This window comes from Denticeps clupeoides, chromosome 3, assembly GCF_900700375.1.
Source record: "Denticeps clupeoides chromosome 3, fDenClu1.1, whole genome shotgun sequence".
Lineage (NCBI taxonomy): Eukaryota > Metazoa > Chordata > Actinopteri > Clupeiformes > Denticipitidae > Denticeps > Denticeps clupeoides.
This window is the reverse complement of record NC_041709.1, coordinates 19,311,725-19,337,971: the sequence shown is the minus strand read 5'-3', so window position 1 is coordinate 19,337,971 and position 26,247 is coordinate 19,311,725. Positions and strand designations below refer to the sequence as shown.

Below are 26,247 nucleotides of genomic sequence, written 5' to 3'. Positions count from 1 at the left end.
ACGAGTAGGAAAATATTTTTAGTAAAATATTTATGTATAGTGAAGATATGCAAATGTGTAAAGTGAAAGTGTGCAAATGACTTCAATGCTTATACAGAAATATTTGTAGTGGTGTGAAGATGTGCAAATGTTCCGTATGTGAGTCCAGAAGTTGTTTGAAAGTGCAGGAGTGTATTAGTGTTCTGTCCTATGCAGTGTTGAATATGAATGAAACACTGCCCTGTGTAAGGATCGAACTCACGACCTTCAGATTATGAGACTGACGCACTACCTACTGTGCTAACAAGACCTATATATCCATATATCAACAAAAAAGTAATGTATTTGATTAAATGTATTTGACAATGACATTTTATTAAGTGTGTAAATCTTTAAAACCTCATTGTGCAGAAGAGAAAAATATATGCACGTTGTGCAATTAGACAATTGTAAACCACGGAGAGAGAAGCTACGACACAGCATTTCTTATAGCTAACTTACAGTCACAATTAAAATGTTCATATTATGTTTAAACAACAACTATACTTCCCTAACGAAACTCATATAATTAGGAGTGATGTTGTTTCGAAGGCTTTGCGAAATCTGTCCTTCTTGCAAACAGGCTTGTCCACATCTTTCGCTGTTCATCTGGTTGATATACGAAATACTTCCAGACAGTGCTCTTGCTTGTAATATTTTATGGGTAGCTGGGGGAGAGGTGCCCACTGCAATGACTGTTGAAAATTGTTGTAGTCTGCTAGCAATTTCTGTTATCCCGGAGATTCAAAACTGGAATTTAAGTATCGATACCAGTGCCAATTGATATCGAAATCAATATGAACTTTTAGCATCGATTAGTATTTGAGAATCCAGTGTGTTGTGAGTGCACTGCAAGCTTGTCACACAACTTTTGAGTAACACAGCCATTTGGCTTCAGAGAAAATAATGCAAATGCACACACAAAAACCCATTCTGTGGTGTGATCTTGTTCAAGCATGTTAACTCAGATGTTGGTGGTTCAAGCCCAGCCAGGTGCCTCTGAGCAAAGTACCGCCCCCACACACTGCTCCCTGGGCACCAATGCAGAGAATAGGGCAGTGGTGGCCTAGCGGTTAAGGAAATGGACCTGTTGTCAGAAGCACCGTCCCCTCATACTGCTCCCCGGGTGCCTCTCATGGCTGCCCTCTGCTCACCAATCGCGATGGCTTAAAAGCAGAGGAGACATTTCGCTGTGTGAACCGTGTCATTGTGTGAACTGTGCTGAGTTTCACAATGACAATCACTTCAATTTCACAAGTGGATTCACTGCTTTCAGAATATTGTTGCCGAAACATTGTTTCCATCCAACAAAATATCAAAAGCTACAGAAACATATGGAACCCCACTTTCAAACCACTGAGTGAATCTAGCCAGGGCGTAAATCTTGTCAATGAGTGAAAAAAAAGCCTTTTACTAGTTACCAGACGACATCACCAGATAAAATAACGTAAGTAGGGCTGACTGTCAGTCTACTGACTGTCAAAGAAATGTGTGTGTGTGTGTGTGTGTGTGTGTATGCGGCCCTTACCCCTCTGGGTGAATGTGTGAGCAGCATGTTGATTCTCCTGCATGGAACTGAGCTGCTCCTCCAACTCGCACGCTTTCTGAGCACGCTCACGGAACAGCTGCAGCAGCAGAAGCAGGTTGTGGTGGAGGTCCTGAGGGGTAGGGCTTGGAGAAGAAGGCATGTCTCTCTTCTGACTCTTCCGAATAGATTCCAGTCTGGCTACTCCAGATGTGTTCAATTTTGATCTACCAGGGGATAGGCTACACAGTACCTGGGCAAATTTGGACTGACTGTCGAGTGAGGGGGCGTGGTCAACAACATGCGTGTTTCTTTGCTGCAGAGCATGGAAGAGATGGTCCATCTGCTTCCATAAAAATGCATTTACTGAGCCTGGATGTGAGTCAAAAGGGTCAGCAAGGTGATGGCTGGAGCACCAGGTGATCAGCGCCTCTACAGCACCTTCTGTTGCCCTCAAACACTCACTCAGTTGCTCGTTGGCTATTGATAGCTCCTCAATATTGTTGCCCATTTTCACAGGAGTGCCGGATGCTTTTGGTTGCATAGTATGTCGCTTTATATTGGCAAGACCTTCCCTTTGAGGTGACAGCAGTGTACTATTCACAGAGATGCCATGTTCAGACAGACCGTCATGGTTGGAATTAGACATACTGATTTCTCTAGCATTGGCCTGTGATTTGGAGTTTCCGATATGGCAGCTGCTTGCCTGAAGGATATTAGCATCAGTTGTGTGTTCTACATCAATTCCAGCCACATCACCTTTAGTACTGACTTGGGCCTCTGCAGCCTTGAGTCTCTTGTGCAGCTCAGCGCTCAGCTGGCTCTGGTCCTGCATTGTCCTCTGAAGCTCTTGGGGTTCCTTCAGGGCACTTACCTCCTGTAGAAGCCTTTCAAGCCTGTCACAAAGTGCATGTGTTCCCTCCACTCCTTCATCAGACTTAACGATACTCAGATCAGCAATGGCAGCTTCAGCTGTACTCACACATTCCAAAAGCGTGGCCCCGAGCCCCCCTGACTCTGTCTGAACACTCTGGCTCTGCTTCTCAGAGACACCTACACCCCTCTCTGAATCCAGACTGCATGCCGTCAGGTAAGCGATTGTGGATTCGGCTGCTTGCAGGGCCTGCTGGTACTGAAGAACGAGCTTGTCCTTCTCTTGAATCTCTGCCCGCAGCTCCTTCCACTGTTTCATCCTCTGACAAAGAATGTCCTCCTTCTCCTCACACTCCTGCTGCATTAGCGCCAGCTGGGCTTCCAGTTCTGCTGATCGAGCCCCATCATGCTGCATGTCAGCTTTCTCTCTGGAGAGAGTGCTGCTGGTACTGTCTGACTGGGCGGGGCTAGTGCAGTGTAGCTTCTTCTGCTCCTCAGCCTCGGGTATGGCCGCGTGACAGGGGTAGGGATGGGGATATTTCGTCCTGTCACTCACCAACTCATCGTACACATCCTGTTTCATGTGCTTGGTAGGCCTAACAGGCACAGGAAGTCTGGACTTTACATAAGCCTGCAGAACAAAAGAACAACATTTACTGTCTGTGCTGCAGTACAGTATGGTATTGGTATGGTATTGTTGTTTCAATTTTAAGATGCATGTTTTGAATTCACTTAGAAAAATTAACAATTGATTATTTTGAGTCACTTTACACTACAGATCAAACAAGACTGGATATGGGCAAAAAATTAATATAATGCTTTTTCAAAGTTTATGTGACATCAAATTCTAAAAACAATTGTAACTGACTAATGCTCTTACTGCATGTCTGGCCATATGGTGGTGCTGTGTCCATTTGTTGGAACTGCTCTGTGAGGAGTTGGTCTCATCGTCTTTGTTCTTTTTCTCACTGGTAACAGTATCTGTCTCCTTTTCATCCCTCTCTCTTCTCAACTGTTCCTTTGTTGCATTTTCATTCTTCTTCCCAGTTCCACTCTCCACCTCTTTCTCCATCTCCCCTTCTTTCTCCCTCATCTTTTTCTTCTGTCCTCGGTCTTGTCCATGTAGTTTGCCTTCCAAGGTATGCGCTCGTCTCTGGACAACTTCGTTTTCTTCCCTCAGTCTTTCCATCTCCCGTGCCATGGTAACTATAAGCTCTGGGTCAAAGGTTGCGCACCCTGGTGATGTGCTGTGCTGTAGCTGTTCCTTCAGCAGACATATGACCTTTCTGTGACCCTTGGCCTCCTGTCGCAGATGCCGAACTGTGTTTCTGAGGTCAGTCTGGCAGTCGCTGTCACTGGAACTCTCAGCAAATTGCTTCTTCTCTGACAATCGCTGATCCTTTAGACGCATCCGTAAATTGTCAGTCTCTGCATGCAGCTGAGTCATCACATCTCTGTGATGACACACATAGACACAAACACGTACACACACACACACAAACACACATATTAACATATTCTCATTGTGGATAAAGCTGAACCATTACAAATATCTGACAGGATGCAGATCCAGCTATGTATCATAATCGAATATGAGGCTGACCTGAGCTGAGAAAGGGTCTCCACTCCACACTCCGAGAGCAGTGATCTCAAAATGACCCGGTCCTGATCCCGTGGCCCATGTAGAACCCCAACATCACCCTCCTCAGATGTCTGTGAGGTATCTATAAACTGTACACACACAAAATCATTGACAAAAGATATTTAAAAATGTATCAAATTATGCACATATTTGTGTCTGTATCGCCTCTTACCTCTGTTTGTGTTGAAATATCAGTCATCCTCTCTCCATTTGTGTGTAGCATCTCAGAACTTGATAGGTGCTATAGTAATGGGATGGGTGGTGACAGACATGCACGACTTCAGAATATAAACATAAAAACGGCATGAAGAAAAAGAACATAAAACACAGAAAAGTATGCATGTGCTGCCACACACACACACACACTGCAATGAACTGGGCACAACAAAGTGACTGTAAGGTGATCATGGGTAAGAAAAAGCAGCCATGAGACAGAGAGACCAAAGAACAAGGAGGTTAGGAAAGATAGTAGGAAGAAACATGTAGGTAAAGACACACACACACACACACACACACACACACACACACACACCTCAGAGAAAAAGTTTAGCCTAATTTATTAGGCTATAAAATGGACAAATGTACAATGGAACTAAACTAAACTGAAATATAGTTTTAATAGGAATAGACATATCTGCAGACTTCCTCTGCAGATATGGAATAGAGACCAATAGTGACCAAAACAGCAAAGTATGACAAGGTATGACATTCTGTTTTAAATGCAGCCATATTCACAGCATTGTGGGGCAGTGGTGGCCTAGCGGTTAAGGAAGCGGCCCCGTAATCAGAAGGTTGACGGTTCGACTGAGGTGCCACTGAGCAAAGCACCGTCCCCACACACTTCTCCCCGGGGGCCTACCATGGCTGCCCACTGCTCACTCAGGGTGACGGGTAAAATGCAGAGGACAAATTTCACTGTGTGCACCGTGTGCTGTGCTGCTGTGTATCACATGTGACAATCGCTTCACTTTATTGTAATGAAGCATCAAGTGTCATAGCTGTGCTGTTTGCACTCACAGTGCATTAAGAATCACAGTCCATTATTTTGCCCTAGTGCAACTGCCTCTGTATGGAAGCCAGTTTAAATCAGATAGGATTAGCCACTACAATCAACTACGGCATCATTTATGTGCCCAATAACCCAGGATGGGCTCCAGCACCTGTGGCCCAGATGTGTGGGTTTATTTTGTTGTGATTAGACCTGCCAATCTTCAAATCATCTAAAACACAAATAACTGAAATGTGAAATCTGATAACCACTGTGCACAGCAAACAGGTAGTTAGTTGAGGTTACTGGGTGGACACACACACAGACACACACACACACACACACACACACACACACACACACACACACACACACACACACACACACACACAGCAGTGGTGAATGTTAAAGAGTTCAAGTTCACCTGGCTATGAGAAGAGAACTTGGTGGTAAGCCCTGCTTTTTTCTGAAGTTCTGCATTTAAGGCCTGTAGCTCAGCCACCTGAGAGAAAAACAAAACGTATCAGAATATCGAAATAAAACCAGTGCATTCGTGAAGTTATTCTATCAATACAACCAAGTAAAATATTTTTTCTAATCAGAATTGTGGAACATGAATAAGAGAAAATACCATCATAGTCTTGACTTATAGTAAAACTTTAAATATCAGCATCTTGTTACATGCCCTAATATGTACACTATTACAGCATATTATCCATGTACACATACAAGTGGTTTAATTGTATACTAGTGCATAAATTAAGTGCCTGCTTATTAAGAGTGTGGTTGTGTGTATTTCTACCTTCAGTCTGAGCTGGGATACAGACAGCTCATCTAATTCTGCCTTTGGTTCCTCTCCCAAGCAGATGCTCATGTAAGATGTCTGATCAGCAATCATGTAAGAGTCCGCTATAAACAAACATCATAAAAGGTTACTAATTTTTTTGCAAAGTATTTGCTACTAACAGAGCTTAACATGTGTGTGTGTTCTGACCAGTGTCACTAGACTGTCCAACGCCACCCCCGCGGCTCTGAATCTGACCAAGCCGAGCTTGAAGAGATGTGTTCCAGCGCCGAGCTTCCTCCAGAGCCACCCGCAAACTCTGTAGCTCTGCACCTACGCACACAGATACAGTTCACAGTGGAAGCTCCACGGATATAAATACACACACAAACACATGAAACTTACAGGACTTTAGAATGATCTACTGCTAATATGTTGGTGCCAGATACCACAAAACACCTTCAGAAGTCCATGACCAGACAGGTCAGAGTTAACCTGTCTTATAAGATCAGCAAGTCATGGTGTACATTTGCAGTCTTGACCTTATGTTGGACTATATGATGTCAGCTTTTTAACACATTGTCACATTGATTTAGAAATTGCCTCATGAAATGTAATGATTGAGCAGTGGAGGGACATAGCCACAGTCACATAAGAGGATTTAAATACATTCAAACAGCCAGTTGGGAGAAGGCTTTTAGTAGAATAAATCATGCAGTTATCCACTTAAGTCATACACATAAAAACACAAATAAAAAATGATATGATGAAAAATATGAGTTATATTGATCACATTTTAACAGCCTTTTCCAAATGACACTTTCAATAAACGGAGAGAAATAAAAACTGATTTTTATGATATGTATTATATAAATAAATTACAGACATTGAAGATTCTGCCTGACTGACCGAGGCCATCCTGCCTGACTGACCGAGGCCATATTTACCCAACAGCTATTTATAATGTCTCAACCCCAGGGGTGAGAGGTCATCTCCATAGAAACAGCTATGTTAAGCAGATGGGTAAGGCAGGATTAAAGCCTCACAGTGCCACAAACAGACAACCACATGCGTACACAAGCACATACATGCCTAAACACACTAAAGCAACCAGAATAATGGTTTTATAGATACTACAAGCAATGGATTTGTATGAGTGGACAATTACAAAGTGCAAACAGCAACAATGAGACAGTAGAGCTTGTTCTGTAATGCAGGTAGATAAATGCTGTAAATGTCAAAATGTAAATGTGTTAAGTAGAGATGTTGTTGTGATGGGTTGATGATGACAACATTAGACAGAAAAGTGAAGCACCCAGATATGAAGCGTGAGAATGAAAACAGGCAGACAAAACAAGACTGGTGGTGTGTGCATGCATTTTCCATGCAGAACTGAATGATAGACAAACAAATAGGCTGTGTGCGCACAGAAAAGAGAGGGACAGACAGACACAGGCATGTTGTTTTATTTCACAGTGATTTTATCACCAGGGGAAAATTATTACATATGAGGGGACATGGGGCAGGATTTGTCTGTGTGTGTGTGTGAGAGATGGACAAAATGAATCAGTTCCATCAGATTCATGCTGACATGCAGTTTATCAGAAGTCTCTCAGTGTCTTCTTAAATCAATAGTTTAGTCTTACCTGAATTATGATATTCAATCATTTAAAGTCAACACACAGAAACTGAAGTGCTTCTTATGATCAAAAACAACTTTTGAAATCAGGTACATGTTGAAAACCCCCAAACTACCCTTTTATTGTAGACAGGCCCATACTTTGTGCTTTGACTTGGTTCAGATTAGATAGTCTGAAGTGTAAAGCTGTACTACTGAAAGCTACCATCGGAACACAATGATGCTGAATCCATGATGCGATAAAAGTGACAAAACTGGACTGGCTCAGTATATTCTGGCCACTTTCCCAGACTTGCTATCACAGTGTCTCTTTACTGCACCTTCTTTCTGATTGGCTCTTTGCATCTCTGTCTCTAGCTGTTCTCTTAGCTGCTCATTGCCATGAATGCCTGCCTCCAGCTGTTGGCGGAGAAGCTGTACGGCTGTCAACTCCAACTGAAGTGCCTGGAGCAGAGCAATGCTGCAATATAATGTTAGTCCAATGTTAGAATTAGAAACAAAAATGAATACAAATAACATTAGAGTGTGAATGCCTTTTACTCTCCATTACTGCCACCATATCACCCACCTGTCCTGTTGTTTGACAGCACGCACAAGGTTGGAGTACAGTTGCTGCTCCATCCTCAGGGCACGGTTTAACCCCTCCCATTCAATATGCAGTGCAGATGAGGGAGGAAGTACCTATGGGCAAGATGTTTAAGATTTTGTGCCACGTCTTGTGTGGGTGTGTGTATGTTTTTCAGGGTCTGTACGCTGTCAGTTTGCGTACCTCCTTTTGGCTGTCTCCGCCCACACTGGTACTCTGTCTCTGAGGGGGACCAGGACTCCTGCACTCTGCTCTCTGGAGCGGCTACAGGCAAACAGATTTGTTATTCTCTAGAATTCACTTCAACACATGTTCAGATATGCTGAAGTGAAGCTTTGCATCTGTGTGTGGACCACGACTCACACTAATGATCTCCCCCTTGCTGCTGATGGTGTGTGCGAGTGTCTCTATGTTGGCCGTCTGGTCTCCCAATCGCTCTTCCAGTTTCGAAACCAAACTCTGTAAATAAATGTTTTTAAGTGACATCCGGTGCCCCGAAACATATGCATTAATATTTCTGTGATTTTAGGGGTGTTTTTCACCTGAAGCTCCTCCTCCCTCCTCAATGCTTTGTTCAGAGCCTCAGTTTTTTGAACCAACTGTTTCTTCAGCAGAGCAATAGACTTCTTTGCCCCTTTTTCCTGGTCATCCACCACTTTCTCACTAAATTCTGAGACAGAGAGAAAGCGGGAGACATTCTATGATGATACAAATGACTGTGCAGGTGGAGTCTTTGACTTTGTAGAGAACGTTGTGTTACCTTCTCTCTCCTCCAACTGTTGCTGAAGCAGTTCTATAGTCTGCCGAAGCTCAAGTACCTGGGGATGCGTAGTTTCAGACTTGAGCTCAAACAGGTAGCGATCCCTCTCCTGCCCCTGTTCCAGAAGCTTCTACACACACACACACACACACAAAATCAATAAATACCCTAAGCGCTGGTGAAATATGCTGAGAACTATGAAGTCCTCTTACATTGATGATATCCTCCTTTTCAGCCAGCTGTGTCCGGAGTTGAGCGGCTATTAGATGCCCTTCCTGTTTTGCTGTTGCCGTATGTGCATGTGTGTTATTGAGTTGTTGCTGAGCATGTGTGAGCTGTCTGTGCAACTCCTGCAGCTCTGCCTCACGCTCCCGCAGAACTCGAGCATGCTGCTCAGTGGATTCCTGCATGCACATACACAACAACTGCATCAGCCACAGTTAAAATAATTCAATAACTCTAAATTGATATTTGTGTGTGTGTGTGTGTGTGTGTGTGTGTGTGTGTTCATACCTGCAGTAGCTGCTCCTTGCTGCTGATGGTGTTCAGCAGAGTGTTAACAATGCTCTGGTGTTCAGTCAGGAGCCTCTCCCTCTCCTTCAGACCGTCTTCTATAGACACCTCCGCCACTCTTAGCCTGACAGACAGACGCTCTGCCAGATCACGGCCCTCAGGTTGGGATTGGCTAAGCAGTGTGGCGGCCAACTCCTACACCGCAAGACAAAACCAGAGCAACTCAGTCACCAGTTTTGTCAGGTAATTTTGGAATTTAATTTACAACGTTGTTGTTTTGTTTTTTTTTTTACCTCCAGCTCTTTGCTTTTGCTCTGCATCGAGTTTTGTAGCTGCTGAATTAGGGCATCTCTTTCCCTCAGTGCTCTGTTCAGATTGTCTTCTGTGGTCTGCTGGCTCCTCTGCAGATTCTTCAGAGAGTTCAAGTGCTGCTGCAGTTCAACGTCACGCTCTTTCACCAACGCATCCAGCCCCTAAAAAGAAAAAAAACATACATCAAATAAATTTACCTCAGACACCATTTTTATGATGAGAGCAGTTCAGCAGAGTTAGTACATTAATAGTCTCTTGGTTGTGTCCGAGAAGGTTGTTGAGTCTCTCCAGGTCTCTCTCTTTCTCTCGCAGTCTCAGCTGAAGCTGATGAAGCTCATTCTCCTTGTCCTCTACAGCGGCAAACTTCTCATCCTGAGCTCGCTACAGAAAGCAATGAGAAAAACAACAGCAGTTAAAAGGTATTGTGAGGGTATTGTGTAGTTCGTGGGACGGTGGTGATTCCCACCTCCAGCAACTCTTCCTTTTCCTTCAGCCGCTCGCGTAGCTTGCACACCAGGACATCACTTCCTGCGGCAGTCCTGTCCAGCTCCATGTCCCTTATCAGATCCATGTACTCCTTATAAACAAATCCATATTTCAGCAACTGGACAACGTGTGTACACTTTCATCCGCAGCCGATGTGCGACATTTACCTGAAGCTGCTGCTCCTTGTGTGTAAGTGTGTGTGTGAGCCGATGGACAGTGCTCTCGTGTGTGTGTTCTCTCCGTCTGCTTTCTTCCAGCTCCTCGCTTTGCTCCCTCGCTTTCTCGCTCTCTCTCATTTGTAACTCCCCTTTGAGTTTCTTCAGCTGATTCTGTAGGTCCTGCACACAAACATTGGTTGGAATGTTCTACTGTCTGCGTTGCTGGAATGTTAACTTGACCTGTAAATGTTATACTCACATTAATGGTTTTGTCGGCACGCTGCTTCTGCTGCTGCAGCTGCTCAAGCTCCTCCTGCAGCTGCCGAATTTCATCCGTGAGGCGTTGGATTTCAGCGTCTCGGCCAGACACACTCCGTTCCAGCCGCCGGGACTCACACACACTCGCGTGCAGCTCTGCCTGCAGACGGGACAACTCTGCCTGACGCTCCAGTAGCAGTGACTGCTGCTCCTCAGCACCCTGAACACATATATACACACCCACACACACACACGAGCAGAGACAGTTTAGTTAAAATACCATAAAATCCATGACCAGAATAAACACACAGTCTAATGCAGACTTGCCTGGTACTTCTGGAGCTGAGCTTTGTGAATGGCTTCTCTGGCTTTAACCAGTGCAGCATCTCGGTCCTCAAGCTCCCGATACAGCTCTTCTATCTGTGACAAAGCACACAGATCACACCTTTTGAAAGAGTGTATTCAAATATGTCTGTATTTGTCAATCACTGTGTGTGTGTGTGTGTGTGTGTGTGTGTGTGAGGGTATATGTCAATGTGTTTACCTCTTTCTCCTTCTCTTTTAGGACAAGGCTCAAGCCCTGGATGGTTTTATCTCGTTTAACAGCATTCTTCTTTTCAGCCTCCAACTCACCTCCTTTCTCGTCAAGTTTTCCACTCAACTCCTGAAAGAGAACGAGAGTTACAGGCTGTATGAGTGTGTGTGTGTGTGTGTGTCTCTATGCACATGGTACCAGGTAACGGTGTATTTGGTAGGACGTGTATTTTCACAATTGGCTCACAGTCCTTCGGGTGTTTCAGGAGTGTAAGTGACAGTGTGTGTATTTGTGAGTGTTTAACCTGGTTGTCAGTCTGCAGTTCCTGATTCTTGCACTTCATGGAATTCAGGTCCTCAGTGAGTTTCTTAGCAACTGATTCCAGGCGGCAGACCTCTGACTGCTTAAGCTCGCAAACCTGAAGGAAAACACAGACACAAAAAAAAAAAAAATCACACACACGGACACACACACAGGCACACACACCCTCCCACTCTACAGCCGATAGGAAGGAGGTACGGTGTGTATACCTCTACCACAAGAGGTGTGTATTCATCATTGAACAACTCCTCCATCTCTCTCAGCATCTGATCAGTGATTGGCTGTGTGGCTCTGTGGGCATGTCCGGACCGACTTCCGCTTCGCGACAGGACAGGAATCCTGCTGCCCGGCATGCGAGGCAGCGGCCGGTGCTGAATGCTCCTCATGAGCCGCGGCCAATCAGAGTGCAGCGAGTGGGGACGCGCGGGGGCGTGCCACAGCAGTGGCTGTGTCTGTCGGTGTTCCAGGGAACGGAGTGAGAGCAGCGAGGACGAGCGGCGGGGCGGCGGAAAAGCTGCTCCCCTCGTCTGGCCGGGTAATCCTCTTGTAGGGGCGGGCCTCTGGTTTAAGGATGCATGCTGGGTATCATGAAACGAGCTGTGCCGTGTCAGCCTCGCTTGCTGCTGCGCGGCTTTTTGTTTACGCTTGCCCGTAGATTTGCTGTCCTGCTTGAGTGCGTCCTGCTCCTCTCGGCCCTGCTGCTGCGGCCTGTGCTTGACCTCATCGGGGCCGTTAGACCGTAGGTACTTGCGGCGTATCCGTAGACAGATATCGTCTCGCTCGTTCAGGAGCGCGTGTACCTGCACGGCATGAGACTCCTGCAGCTGGGAGACGGCTGTGTCACACTGGACCACTCGTTCCAGGAGGAACACACACCTCCCGCAGAGGAACTCGCTGTGTCCGTCGCGCCGCAGCTCACACGCGCCGAGCGCGCCAGCCAAGGCCACCGCCAAGCGCTTACGCCCGCACACGCCGAACAGCCAGCGGCACTGGCTGCCCTGCAAGCATGTACCACACACGCGACACGGGTCCCGCATGCTGTCCCTCCCACACACCCAGCTAGGCACTCACTATTTCCAAGGCAGAGCGCCACACTGTCCCGGAAAACGTGCGAAAAACAATCCCGCCTCACGCTGCAGAAGAGTGTACGCCTCGTATACACACAGGCACACGCTGCAACAAACGCGGCAACACACATCCAATCGCTGCTTCACACTGTCGGCACCGCGGTCCGCTGCTGAGAGAGACAAACTGAAGATAAACCCTGCATCCAATCCACTAAATCCCACCCACACACACACAGGAAATCCTCTCTTAGCTGTGTGTGATGGTTATGTCACACACACACACACACACACACACACACACACACACAGTCTTACAGATACACAATTCGCTCTCTTTGTAATAAAATTACTGTTCAAAACACAGAAGCATTTCGGTTGTCTTTATTTTTCCGATACGGTTTCATCCATAACCATGGTCCATCCTTGTTCTGACAAACTAATCCAATATTAACACCATGACCTTATGACATACCAAGTCACACAAAACAAATCTCCAAGTAAGCTGTGTCTTATCATGAATTAAATGATGAATTAAAAGTCTTTCAGATGCTGTAATGTAATGCAAAATAAAAATCTGGCTGCTACAGTGAACGTAAATCCTGTTAATTAAGGCACTAACACCAACATGCCTCACTCGAGCTGCCATGTGCAGTACCGACAATGAGCCTAGACCTTCAAGCTTACCCATTCCAGCTGGGACAGGAACACACAGACACATGTCTGACAGATTAATGCACAGATATTTATAAATTTGCGCAGCCTTCTATGCTTTTCTGTAGGACTGAATGATGAATGTTTTTATTGAATGGGTGGTAAAAATATCAATAAAAAAATTTATGATAGAGAGCATCTTGCTTGAAAAACTGGAGTCCATGACCAAGCTTGAGATAGAGGGAATGTTCTTCTGGATGTTGTCTCGTCATTGTGAAACTTTGCAGCACACAGTTACACACAGCGGCTGTCAAATCACTCTTACCTGATTGTCCCTCTCAGCTTTATTTTTCTCCTGTTTAAGCTCCTCCTTCAAATCCTGCAAGCAAAAAAGCACACATTCGAAAGTCAATAAACTGGTATTTCTATGCCAGTATTGGGACAGTATTTGGCAACGTCTTGGTAACACAACGGTCAAAGGTTCAAACCCTCTTACGGTGGACTGTCCCTGTAACTTCTAATTGTAAGTCGCTCTTAATAAGATAATCGTACAGTTAATAAGATAATAAATGTACAGTGGGAGTAGACTGAAATCTGCACTACTCTTTTTGTTTTTTTTTTGTTTAAAATATATACCTGCAGTTCAGCATCCTTCTGGACAATCAGAGCATTGAGCTGTGTGATCTGCGCCATACTTGACAGCTCAGGCCCTGTCTTCTGAAGCTGTCCAATCAGAACATCCTTGTTCTTCAGAGTCAACTGCAACTCCTCAATCACCCTGAGGAAAGTTCACACTTAAATTACCTGCTTACAGAACAACCAATTACACAAGAAACCATTACTGCATTTTAATGTTGTAATTTGGTTCACATGCGTAATGCTTCATCCTTACTTGTCCTTCTCTTGCACGGCTTGCTGATGGTGTGTTGGATTAGAGGAGAAGTCTGGGATAACTGAGGGTTGTGACTGGACTAGAGAATGCAACTGCTTCTGCAGGTCTAAATTTTGTAGTTTCTCCTGCTCAGCAATTGCAGCCATTCTGTCGAGTTCAGCTTCTGCCTCACGCAGACTCTACAGAGACACACATTTATTACATGGTAGGGCTTGTAATCATGAATGAATGAATGAATGCTATTTGCATAGATGTGTTTTTTTATAATTCCTTTATGCTTCTGACATATGACACAGGCACAGTTCATCATAGCAAGCCACAATGTGACGTATTTTTGGAGGCACACAGGGTCTGGACCAGATGAAAATATATAAACTATATAAATACCAACAGTACCATGTACCATTCTTAGAGCTATTATTCTTCATTTTGCATGATTCTTTTTTGTATTCAATTAACAGCCCTATAATATATCTATGACAAATATTACTACACCACAAAGCCTGGTAATGACACATAAACAATTTTTTTTTGCTTGAAATCTGCAGATCCAGAATCCGAATGACTTCTCATTGATTAAAAACAAAAAGCAGAAATAATTTATGACTGACCAACACAAAACACCAGTAAAACAATCAAGGCACTTTCACTCACTTATTATTATGATGGTATGTGAAGGGGAATGGTCATTTGATTAAAACAGGACAAAAAAAAAAAAAAAAGATAAATCTGTTAAATTGTCATGTGAGAATCATGCCTCTGTGTGTGTTTGCTCACCTCTTCCAGGTCTCTGATTCTTTGGCTGAATGTATTTTGCAGAGCACTCATCTCTCTCTGAGCCTTGTCCTTAACAGCAACCACATCTCCAGAGTCCTTGCTCGCTAAACTCTCAAGAGCTTTTCTGAAAACACAAATCAGTCCAACACTTTGTTTACTGGCAAGCAATACAGCCAGGCAACAAAACAATATTATTTAATACAACAGTATTTTCAAAATGTGAAAAAAGTGACGTGGCTCAAACCAATATTGTTCCTCACAGAAACGTCTAGGAAAAATGTCCCCGATTGCCTGCAGTAAGTGTGCTTGTGTACTTGAATGGACTTACGATGCAGAAACCAAAAGCTCCTGTTTCTCCCCAAGATCCTTCTTTAAGGACTCAACCTCAACCTTCAGCTCAATATTCTAGACGAAGCACAGAAACAGAAGGAAACATGCAACATGAACAAACCTTTTATGAATATGTCTCAAGCTGTTCATTTACTTCCTCAAGAGCGAAGTAAACATTTTGTAGTCACATCAGACAAGCGGACAGCTTTAGAACCAAAACCCAAAATAAATGTGCACAGTAAAAATGCCAGTGATGAATTGACAGTTCAACAGTGGGTCAATATCAGCCCCATCTTAACTCAGTAAAGTGTTCATCTGGAGTTTGCTCATATAAACTCTCTGCAGTGTTAATACTAGCATTTTATTGTGTGTGGATGTAGCTCATTTTATCAATAAAACAATATGACAATTCTTATCTTCTTCAGGGAGGAAACCCCAAACCTAATTAGTGTTTGTGTGTACCGTTCTGTAGATGTCCTCAGTAGAATCATCACATTTCTGCTGCATTCGCTCTTCCAGGAAGTAGATCCGGAGCTTCAGATTGAAATTCTCCTTCTTCAGTGCAGTGATTTGCTGATTAAAACCAAAAGTTTACCAATTAAATGACATGCTTAATCCACGGTTTCAGGTCCAAACCAAACTGGAGAAAATGGACGGTTAGAGCTGAGTGGACTCAGGGGATTAGTTGGGGCCAAAGGAGAAGTGTATGTTATTCTGGTTGAGCTGCAGACTGTGTGTTATTGTGCTCCTCACATCTGTTTTGAGGGGAGGCAGGGGAGGAAAAGCAGTGAAAGCAAAATCTGATCTCAGCAGACAAACACTCTTTTTCTCCAGCATCTCCATATATAGTGAAACACAGTTCCTTGTCTCTCTTGTCTTACACACGCACGCACACACACATACACACACACACACACACACACACACACACACACACACACACACACACACACACACACACAAACAGACACGTGCTCCCACGCACACATGTACACACGCATGCACACACAAACCAAGCTGAATCACATGTGCAGTGGACTGAAATAATACAAAAAAACACAGCAGTACAAACATCTGAGATATTTTTAGATATTTGAACATTCTGAATCAGGCCTCAGCTTCAAGTCATATTCTACAACATAGTTACACCCCCTATGATAAATGGACATGCAGAGACACAGTGGACACTTACATTCTCATAATCCTTCATGGCAAGCACTTTGGATGGCGAGATCTTTCCTGCAGGGAACGATGCTGGATAATAAAATAAAAAGGGATGAATAAATAACAGATGCAGCTGAAATGGCACTTGAACTTGAAAAAGGCTGTACCAAAATAGCAAGGTTATATCATATTAAAAAGTAATATAAAAAGAGATACAGGCTCATTCACATATCTATATTAACATACTGATACAAATATTAATACTAATGGGGATAATTAATTCCAAAAAAAACACTGGACAAAGATGAAATATACTCTAAGCCACAAATGTAAAAGTGAGTAACATTGGAATGACACTAAATGATGGAAAATATCAGAGATCAAGAAAATAATCATTTTTAGAGGTTGCTGTGTTGGAAATTGGATGTATGTGAAAGTGCAACTTAGTGACAAGAGAGAAACTGTCATGATGGACGTCTGTATAAGAGCAGCTGTTCTTGTGGAGTGTCAACATGTTAAGACTGTTGCCATGTCAACACCCAATATAAACTGGTTAGAACCAGTTAAAAAGCAGTTAAAGGAAGGACCAGCATGAAAGTACCATGGTTATGGTCATGGCCACTCACTGCTCAATGCTGCATGTGATTATGCCGGCACGGCACGGCAGAGTTCCTGTACCAGAAACTGATGAAAGCCTTAATGGTAGTCATGGTAAAAAGTGTTGGAATACACAGTGCACCGCAGACCACACACATGGATCAGAAAGCCCGTGCCGACCCCCTGTCCGCTGCCGGGTGTACCTACAAGGAGCATGTGAACAACCACGGTGGGATGGAAGCAGATGGCCTGGCCTGATGAACCACACTGCAAAATTTTTCAGCAATGGTTTGAGGATCTGGTTTATTCCGCAGATCTCAGCAGGCGTGCTGGAATCGGATCTAGCTTTAAGTGTCGTGTTTCTTGTCAGGTGCTACAGTCCACAAATAGAGTGATCAAAATGTTTAACCCATGTTTGCAAAAAAAAAATGTTTACCTGCCATGTCATCCATGCTGAAGTCCGCCAGAGTTTCAGGCAATCTGGAGATACTGCAACTATTTCAAACACACAGGCGTGGTCAGCATCGGTCATTCCTGATACATCGCTGTTAGAAAACTCACTTCACACCCTATTCCCACACTTTTCATGATTAGCCCCTTGTCCATTGCACCAGTAAACAGAGCCTTTTCAGTCTGTATGTGAGTAACCCAGCTATGTAATGGCTGTCGTAGTACATGTAAGCATCCATTGTATTCCAAAGAGGGTTTTCTTCATCCCAACCTTCCTCCCTCTCTCTCTTTCACACTTATACACACACTTATTTCTAAGGTTATAACTATATAATACTATACTAAACATGTGTAACCACGTCTATTTAGCAGCACTAAATAGCATCAACATAACATCAACATCCTTTTTCTTTTCTTTTAAATAATACACATGAAATAATTCACATTTTTGTCCTCTTGAAGAACAGCAAAATATCCTTTCTGGGTGAAGACCCGTAATACACACAAAATAACCGCAGCACGCAGACAACAACTGCCTTTCACACCGACACCGGAATTAGAATCCCGGCGTTCCGGAGTGTGAAAATTGATTTCGATTTGGCGGTGTGCACCATGTACATGCCGCACTATGCAGTAGTAGGAACTCAACATAAACTTCCCCTTTTGGGGACTTCCTGTGCACATCCAGCACACAGCAGCTCACACGCGAGACGCCAGCCAGAGCATCACGGTCATATTTCCTGAGCAGTGACAGCACGCCGCAGCGATCGCCTTACATCTTCCGTTACACAGTCGTCGCTTTGACAGCCGGGTGGCCTCGTCCAGCAGATGACAGACTGCTTGGAACGGGAGAGAGAAACACAAACACCCGGCGTGACAGCGGCTGCCACTGACACGCACAGCACAGGGCGGGACAACGGGGTACCCACCCCGGTCAGATCGGGCACTTCTGGGCGCTCTTCTGGGGCGCATCGCGTCACGACAGCGAAATGAGAGCACCGATCGCGTTCAGCTTCCGCTTCTTGTTCCGACAGCGGCCCACGACCATAATTCGTCGGCTAGCTATTTTAAAAGAGCAGCACTTTTAAACATGTAAACAACGCGATCCGACAAGGTGACACGCCAGGTGTCCTAAAACATGTACAATCTTATTTATAGACAGAAAACTCAGGACACTTTACACTTCTAATATCCCCTTTAACATGATATGTTCTAAAGGGTGCGATTTCTGCACCGATCTGTAAAAAAGGAGATAATAAAACCGGGTAGGAGCACGACAAGCAGCCAAACACACGATCATCTGTCACAACTGTCACCTAACTACACGTTCCACTTAGTTCACACACCGGCGACTTCACGAAGCTCTTCTGCCTTTCACAGTCCTCACAGATCATATGACAGAACAATCTAGTGGACATTTCAGCTCGATTGTGTCTCTATAATGTTGAACTGACGAGACAAAATTAACACTGATTCCCGTTCAGTCTATGCCCACGCTTGCCAAATAGCTAGAACACCCTGCAAAACGATATTATAAGCCACATTCGTGTCAACTCAAACCAACCAGAGAATGAAGATTTTTCACATAGGTGACATTTTTCTGAAGCCCCTTGTGATTCCCTTAGCTTAGCTTAGCTTAGCGTAGTGAAGTTAGCGCCGCTCGCTTGACGTTCATATTTCCAAACAGTTCACTTACCTCCCATTTATATCAAAGGGAAGTGTTTGGTCTTCTCCCACAAGAGAATCCATTTGTGCTTAAACGCGGCAAGCGTTGTAAACGATTTTATTTATCCGCGTACCATTCTGCTTCGAACTACGAACAGAAGCCTGGAGGGAAAAAATAAATAAATTCAAAACGGTTCGTTGAACCGCCATTTTACTGTGCTGACGTCACAGGTAAACGTTTGGGCGGGGCCTAGTCCGGCGAGACATCTGTATCTGTGCGCTCACTGCAGTCGCCCCAGGGCGAAGTGGAGAAAAGTGCAAACTGACGAGATGTAGTCGTTTTTACAGCACAGTTTTTACAGGTGGGAGTTCTCATTCAGATGAACACCCATAAACCTGGAATATTAATAATGGTGAAACGCAACAGCATTTATCAGACGCCCTTATAATTATGGCAAGGGTTTGAATCATCTTGGGGTGCTGAGCACTGAGCAAAAGCATTAAACATGAATGGATTTGTAGGATTGTTCAGTTCCCATCGCAAAAAAAAGAATATTTTGTGTAAAACGTACAGTAGTCACCCACATGGGACTTTGAGTATGTTTGTGAGAGACATGTTTTAAACTGAGTATTTGTGAAAATAAAGTAAAAAGCTGGATTTTCTCACATGCTGTGTGTAGGGTTGCAGTGATTAGCCGCTTTGACACATTGCGGTTAATCCACCGCCAAGACTTCCCCATCATCACAAATAAAAACCTGCCGGCAACCAAAGACGCAATCAGTAGCGCAATCCGCATGGAAATGGTGAAACACACACAAAACACCCCAAAAGGATCTCCCTTGATGAGGGGCCATCTCTCAGAAAAATCCTACATCTGCACCTTGGACAGCAACAGATTTGTAGTTAAGATCAACAAAACACGAAATGTACGACTAAGATTTACGGGAAGTTCTCGGGTCGATAAAAGTATGAATCAGCTTCTGTATTCTTAAGATGTGTGTCCCCCGTTGTTGTCGGTTCTCCTCTGGATACTTGTTTCATATAAGCCCCCAGACAAGCTCATGCTACTGGTGGTAGTAGCCTAGTGGGTAACTACCCACTCGCCTGTGAACCAGAAGACCCGGGTTCAAATCCCACTTACTACCATTGTGTCCCTGAGCAAGACACTTAACCTTAAGTTGCTCCAGGGGGGACTGTCCCTGTAACTACTGATTGTAAGTCGCTCTGGATAAGGGCGTCTGATAAATGCTGTAAATGTAAATTTTACTATGCTACTACCTATTTTTGCCCTGGTTATACTGGTGCTCCTAAGGTTTCAAAGGTGCACCGAATTCTGACTTGATGTTCAACAAGAAGTGGCGGCGAATAGGTGAGGTATTCAGACAATGTGCAGGGTAAAGAGGTGGGAGTCGTCTAGTGGCCATCACCACACTCGCCCGTTGTCTCGACCCCGTCCGGACGGGGTTTCACGTTGGTCCTGTGTAATGTTCCCTAATCGTTGTCACCTGAGTCTTCTTGCCCTGTTCGTCTCTGTTCGCTGTCGGGTCTTTGATGTGTTACATGTTCATGGCGTCTCTGTACTGTTCTCAGTGTTGGGAAGTAACGGAATACATGTACCGGCGTTACGTATTCAGAATACAAAATATTAGTAACTGTATTTCGTTACAGTTACCGTTTAAATGAGTGATAATAAGGATACAGTTACTTTACACGGCGGTCTGATCCACTCCCGCGTCACCCCGGGACACGCGTGCGCCCGCTGCCACCAGGACGACCCGGCCGCAGCACCGCGTGGACCAAACACAAGTGTGCGTAATAGTGCCCGTAATACTGCCAAACGTTTCCGCAAAATGTTCAATTTTCTCCAAGTACAGCATGAGTGCGAGGAATAATTAATTCATGCATTTTTATAATCATGTCATTAAAGTGGGGTGGGTAACTAGTGGGTAACACACTCGCCTATGAACCAGAAGACCCAGGTTCAAATCCCACTTACTACCATTGTGTCCATGAGCAAGACACTTAACCCTGAGTGTCTCCAGGGGGGGACTGTCCCTGTAACTACTGGTTGTAAGTCGCTCTGGATACATGTAATGTAAATTTAAGGTTGTGACACCTGTGAACTAATTTCAAACCCCATATGGTACCACTGAGACCCTGAGAAAGACACTGAACCCTGAGGAGCGGAGGAGCTGACACAAATAGGACTCCCATGATCCCTTCTGCACCACTATTATTAAACATATTTTCCACATAAAAAAGGAAACCTCCGCTCTCTGCTTCTCTTCAGCGAGAGCCGCGTCTCATGCCGATGACGTCAGTCACAACTTCGGCCGCCAGGTGGCAGCAGCGGACCATTTATAATTCTTTTAAGATAATAACCTTCACAGAACTCAAAGCTGATTTTTTTGTTTGGCTATATTCATCATGCACTCACAGTGTTTGCCGAGAAAAAAAGTATTTTTAAGATTTTAGCGAGACAATGTGCACTCTACACTGCAGTGACACTGATCACAAGTGGCCCTTTGATCAGAGACTGACCAGCCATGACAATGGAATAGTGGTTGACAGTAGGCAGCAGGAGCCGATCAAAAACAAATATCCCTATTATTGTATACGTCTGTTATGACTGCTGATGGGTCATAATTGTGAAATGGTGGTGTCCTCAGACATGCCTCAGACAGTGAGATCCTCAGACATGCAGGGTAGTGAGTGGGCATCACATTCGGCTATGAACCAGAAGACCACAAAGTCACAATTTCAAACCCCACATAGTACCATTGAGTCCCTGAGAAAGACACTTAACCCTGATGAGTGGACTGGCTGACACAAATAGGAATCCCATGATTCCTGCTGCACCACTATTATTCAACATATTGACAAGGTTTTGTGTACAATATTAAGATGTAACTAAAATCTTTCAATAAGTAACAGTTATTTAATTACGCAGTTTCCTCCAAGAACTGTACTGGATTACAGTTAAATACTGTAAGTACATTTTGTAACGCCATTACATGTAACTCATTACTCCCCAACCCTGTACGCAGCAAGGTCGGTAGTGTTAATTAGCGTTCAAATTTCTGGTGTTGATTTGGGAGCCCCCACAATGCTGAAAAAGCTACGTAGGCAGTGTTATTTCAGGGAGTCAACAGCTAACACTCATTTGGAGGTACTTTCTGCATCCATTTTTTCGCGCTCTTGCTTGGGCATGCCCAAACAAAGCTGTGGTTTCTAGATGGACAAGGTCGGAAAGCTAAGCATTGATTTAAGGGCTGCTGTTTTTAATATTGAGTGGGGCATTACAATATTTATCTAACAAAGCATGCCAAATGTAGGCGATGCGTGGATTGCATAAACTGTGGTAGGGATTTAATAGTAAAAATGACCAGTTGTCAGGAGCTTGGGCCTGGGGTTCATGGGCTGATGGTGCTGGATCGTGAGATCCAGGTCAAGGGACTTGGTGCTGGCACTCGAGCACGACGGCGGACTGGAACACGGTCAGGCAGAGAAGAATGCAACAACATGATAGGAGTTGACGATGAGGTGGCCATGTTCAAGATCACTTTCGGTTCATGAATGAAAAAAGGGGGGTGGGTGACGGTTCATTCGTCTTTGAAATATGCAGACGTTACAATTTTAATCCTTTGCAAGCAGCTTATGGTATTGTGAGCTCATGAGAAAATGCTTGTAGCTCATTTATGTAACTGTGACCCTGGAGACAATATTCTTGTTAACAATCGACTATACTCCTTATTACAAAGATAAATTAATTAATTATCAAATGTGGTTCTTCATGAACACCTGGTCACTCCACCCACGCAACTACAATCTTAACTATCCATAGTCAGTTCTAGTTTGCTGCATGTATACTTTAATATCGGCTTTTTATTTCATTTGAAAGAGACTTTCAACTCAGAGACTTTCACCATTTTATTACTAAAATGAATATGTTACTTAATATATGAATCTTAATTGTCTGCCCTTCAAACCACAAGTTAAATATATGGTAATATATGGTTTCATTCTCTCTCCACTTTCTCTGACAGGTGCTATCATGTTACTAAAAGTGAAATACCTCAGTGTAAAGAAGTACATCAAATTCCACTATTTGGATTTCATCAAAATACAGTCAAAAATTATTTGAATTCCTGCTGGTTTTGTAAGTTTTCATACTAGCAAAGAAATTAAATCAGTTAATGGTTTCAATGGTAGGTTTAAATGCATGTTTCTGCATGTTGTCTCTCACTGTTCAAATAAACCTACAATTGAAATTATAGGCTGAGCATTTCTTTGTGTGTTGGCAAATGTACAAAAGCGCAAGATTTAAAAAATTTTTTTGCTCACTGTAAGTGACTGACTGTACCCATGAATCTAACAAGATTCTACTTAACTGTAGTTAAACGTGTTTTGGAATGTGTCATGAATGGTTATTTAGTCTGTTTCTGGTTACATTTGCTCTTTCAAGATTCAAAATTCAAGGTTCAAGAGAGATGTATTGTCAGTACAGTCTACATGATGTTAGGTGTTGTCATAAATCTTATGTTGTCAAGGTATAAGCAACTTCCTTGGATACCACATCTTCCCTCTTGGATATCATATCGCTTTCATCAAGTGACAGTAAGGGACCTAAGGGAACAGGGTATTCCTAGTGGCCACATTAGATACAGCAAGGAAGTCACATATGGAGTGTGAGTGAGTTTTTAAATATCTAAAAAGTTGTGTGTGAATTAATGACACATTTAAATAGTTATTTAAAATGTCATTTAAATGCTTATTATATTTATTGTATTGTGGCACTCTCCACGCTCCATATCCATGCTCCATAATCACAGGCAGTTCTGCAGTAAAAGTTTTTGTCTCAGAGGCTACAAAAGAGGAAAATATAGAGTAGAAAGTGCTCTTTTGAGTTGGTATCACATTAAAGTTTAGAGCAAAACGTTAGTCTTTGTATAATATAAAGAACACAAAAAACTTTGTTTCCCATTTATGTTAGCAAATGGTTGAAAAATTTATGAGAGGAGACCTGGCGATATCTTGTCAGCAAATTGGCAAGTGATATGACAGAGAGACCCGGGTAAGAGTTAACTAGATCACAAAGAGCCTATTCTCTTATTGGCATACTATAACTATGTAGAAGTAAAACTCACTCCAGATTGTTGGTTGTCTTTTCTTAACCCGCAGCATTCGGAGAAGTATGTCCTGGGAATTATTACACTCTTTCCTACACTGAAGGATCCATTTTTTCCAATGGGGTAGTTATACAGTGATAATCCAAAAACAGCACAGATTAGATTTAGATTATTTCATCATGATCTAAATCTAAATCAGCAAAGGAAGCCTTAGTGTCTCAAGAACAAAGGCCTACCTGTGTTGGCCTACCTGGTTTGGAAGCGGACGTGTAATCAGAAGGTTGTTGCTTCAAATCCGGAACTGATGAGGTGACACAGAGCAAAGCACTGTCCACACACACTGCTCACCGGGCGCCGGTCATGGCTGCCCACGACTCACCAAGGGTGATGGTTAAATGCAGAAGACACATTTCGTTGTGTCACCGTGTGCTGTGCTGCAGAGTTTCACAATGACAATCACTTCACTTTCAAAGTGCCAAAGATCAGCAACCACACTGTCACAGCAGCTTCATGGAGATGCCTGCAAGGAGGCTATTTCATTTCTTGTTTACTCTCCTGATGGAAGCAAGTGCACTCCAGAAGATGAAGATCCTATTGCAACATCACCAGGTCATCACCATTGGTCATCTTGGTGAAATCGATTTTTAAAGATCTTTGTTCTGACAAAGGTTTACATAATCATAGATGACATACTTTCCATCTTAAAAATAGATGTGTGTGAATATAGCCTATGTTGGTCAATTTGCTTGTGAATGATCAGCGGGTCAATCAAGACGTCCTGCTGCTCTTTGGTGAGATCAGATGTGGAAACTATTATGACCCAAATTTTACCTGGCACTCTGTCTCATGGTCATCCATTGTCATAAGTATGTCCAGCTGTATGTTTAGATAAATGTGTCCAGTCCTTGTGGGAGCATTGATGTTGTCCTGGTATGTAATATTAATAACATAATAATAAAAATTATTATGTGGTCTTTTGTTCTGTTGAGAACAGAAACAGGATGATGCATTTGCATCTGGATTTTCATTGAATATAACACAGTAGATATTTTTATCTGTTTTTAGTAAAAACAGTACATACAGATTTACATCTGTATTACAGACTAACACATATAGATCACCTAAAAATGAATGAGTTAATTTGTCCAAAATGACTAATTCTTAGCTCCGGTCCCATATGTCTACATCCCGAGTGACACAATAATAACAATAATAACAATAATTCAAGCAAAGATGGAGTATTCTCAGTCCATTCTCCGTGAGGGTGGAAGGGGGCCAGCTGGTCGCAGATACACAGTTTTCCCGTGGCCCGGCAGACTCACCCGGTATACTACCTTAGAAATTTTCTAAGGTAGTATACCGGTAAATTTTCCCACCATTGGCAGGTCAATTTTGCCGTCTGCCACCTTTTCCAGGAGGGGCAGTAAGCCCAGACCTGGTCGCCAGGTGCACAGTCCACACCGTGGCTCCGCAAGTCGTACGATTGTTTTTGTTTCAATGTGGCTGCCCCTGATGCTGTCGCGCCATCTCATGCTCCTAAGATGCCCAAGATGTCCATGCCGGCGTCACATGTCCAGGCGTCACATGTGTGCATGAAAAGTTCGGTTTCTTGGGCAGGAATGCAGCCCTTCTTATCCCCCTGGTCCCACATGTCAACCCCCAGGTGTGCCGCTTTCCCCACACACGTGCAAAACCCCTATCTTACATACCCCAACCCACATAGATCACGTTCCCACATAACACAAGCTGACTATTTACAGTACCCATGCATGGTACAACATGACTGGCCAGGCTCCGCCGCCACAATTTGGTTTTCTTGATGATGTCATCAGCAAATACTCTAAGTCAATTAGCCTCTCTCTCGTTTTCGTGTGTCCGTGAGTGTTAAATGCTCTTGAATAAGTGCATGCTCATGGGCGAGCAGGTGATTGGTTCCCCACCTGACGCATTGGAAGCGGGGTTCAGGGATTAGGTGGTTTCATGTGGTGCACGTCCCCAACAGGACTTGCTTTCTGATAAGGACTCACTTTCTTGGGATACACAAGATTACCCTGAACACTTTTATTACGCCATAATTATCCCCAATTTCTTTTTTTGAAGGAAGACTTCAGATGCGGAGCCGTGGT

General features: G+C 43.7%; 1 protein-coding gene and 1 non-coding gene across 7 annotated transcripts in view; both read right to left on the bottom strand.

Annotated features, from left to right (window-relative positions):
• Positions 1-19,207, bottom strand: part of cdk5rap2 (CDK5 regulatory subunit associated protein 2) — a 33,092-nt gene extending 13,885 nt beyond the window's left edge. For 4 of the 6 annotated variants that reach the window (XM_028974609.1, XM_028974612.1, XM_028974613.1 and 1 more), the window contains exons 1-32: positions 19,023-19,207; positions 17,313-17,371; positions 16,308-16,369; positions 15,578-15,688; positions 15,114-15,190; positions 14,786-14,909; positions 14,009-14,187; positions 13,753-13,894; positions 13,442-13,495; positions 11,382-11,495; positions 11,087-11,206; positions 10,870-10,962; positions 10,544-10,762; positions 10,294-10,464; positions 10,107-10,217; positions 9,884-10,021; positions 9,622-9,801; positions 9,329-9,523; positions 9,028-9,219; positions 8,816-8,945; positions 8,598-8,725; positions 8,419-8,514; positions 8,239-8,319; positions 8,038-8,150; positions 7,790-7,929; positions 6,041-6,163; positions 5,849-5,955; positions 5,471-5,548; positions 4,231-4,299; positions 4,020-4,147; positions 3,297-3,870; positions 1,547-3,047 (exon numbers count right to left, since the gene is read on the bottom strand). In XM_028974609.1, the coding sequence (XP_028830442.1) occupies positions 1,547-3,047; positions 3,297-3,870; positions 4,020-4,147; positions 4,231-4,299; positions 5,471-5,548; positions 5,849-5,955; positions 6,041-6,163; positions 7,790-7,929; positions 8,038-8,150; positions 8,239-8,319; positions 8,419-8,514; positions 8,598-8,725; positions 8,816-8,945; positions 9,028-9,219; positions 9,329-9,523; positions 9,622-9,801; positions 9,884-10,021; positions 10,107-10,217; positions 10,294-10,464; positions 10,544-10,762; positions 10,870-10,962; positions 11,087-11,206; positions 11,382-11,495; positions 13,442-13,495; positions 13,753-13,894; positions 14,009-14,187; positions 14,786-14,909; positions 15,114-15,190; positions 15,578-15,688; positions 16,308-16,369; positions 17,313-17,371; positions 19,023-19,075 (5,662 nt within the window). In that variant the 5' untranslated portion in view covers positions 19,076-19,207. The other 2 variants (XM_028974615.1, XM_028974610.1) reach the window with 2 other exon arrangements.
• trnam-cau (transfer RNA methionine (anticodon CAU)) lies at positions 217-289 on the bottom strand. Its single transcript has one exon. It is a non-coding gene; the product is annotated as a tRNA-Met (tRNA).
• Positions 19,208-26,247: the final 7,040 nt, after the last annotated feature.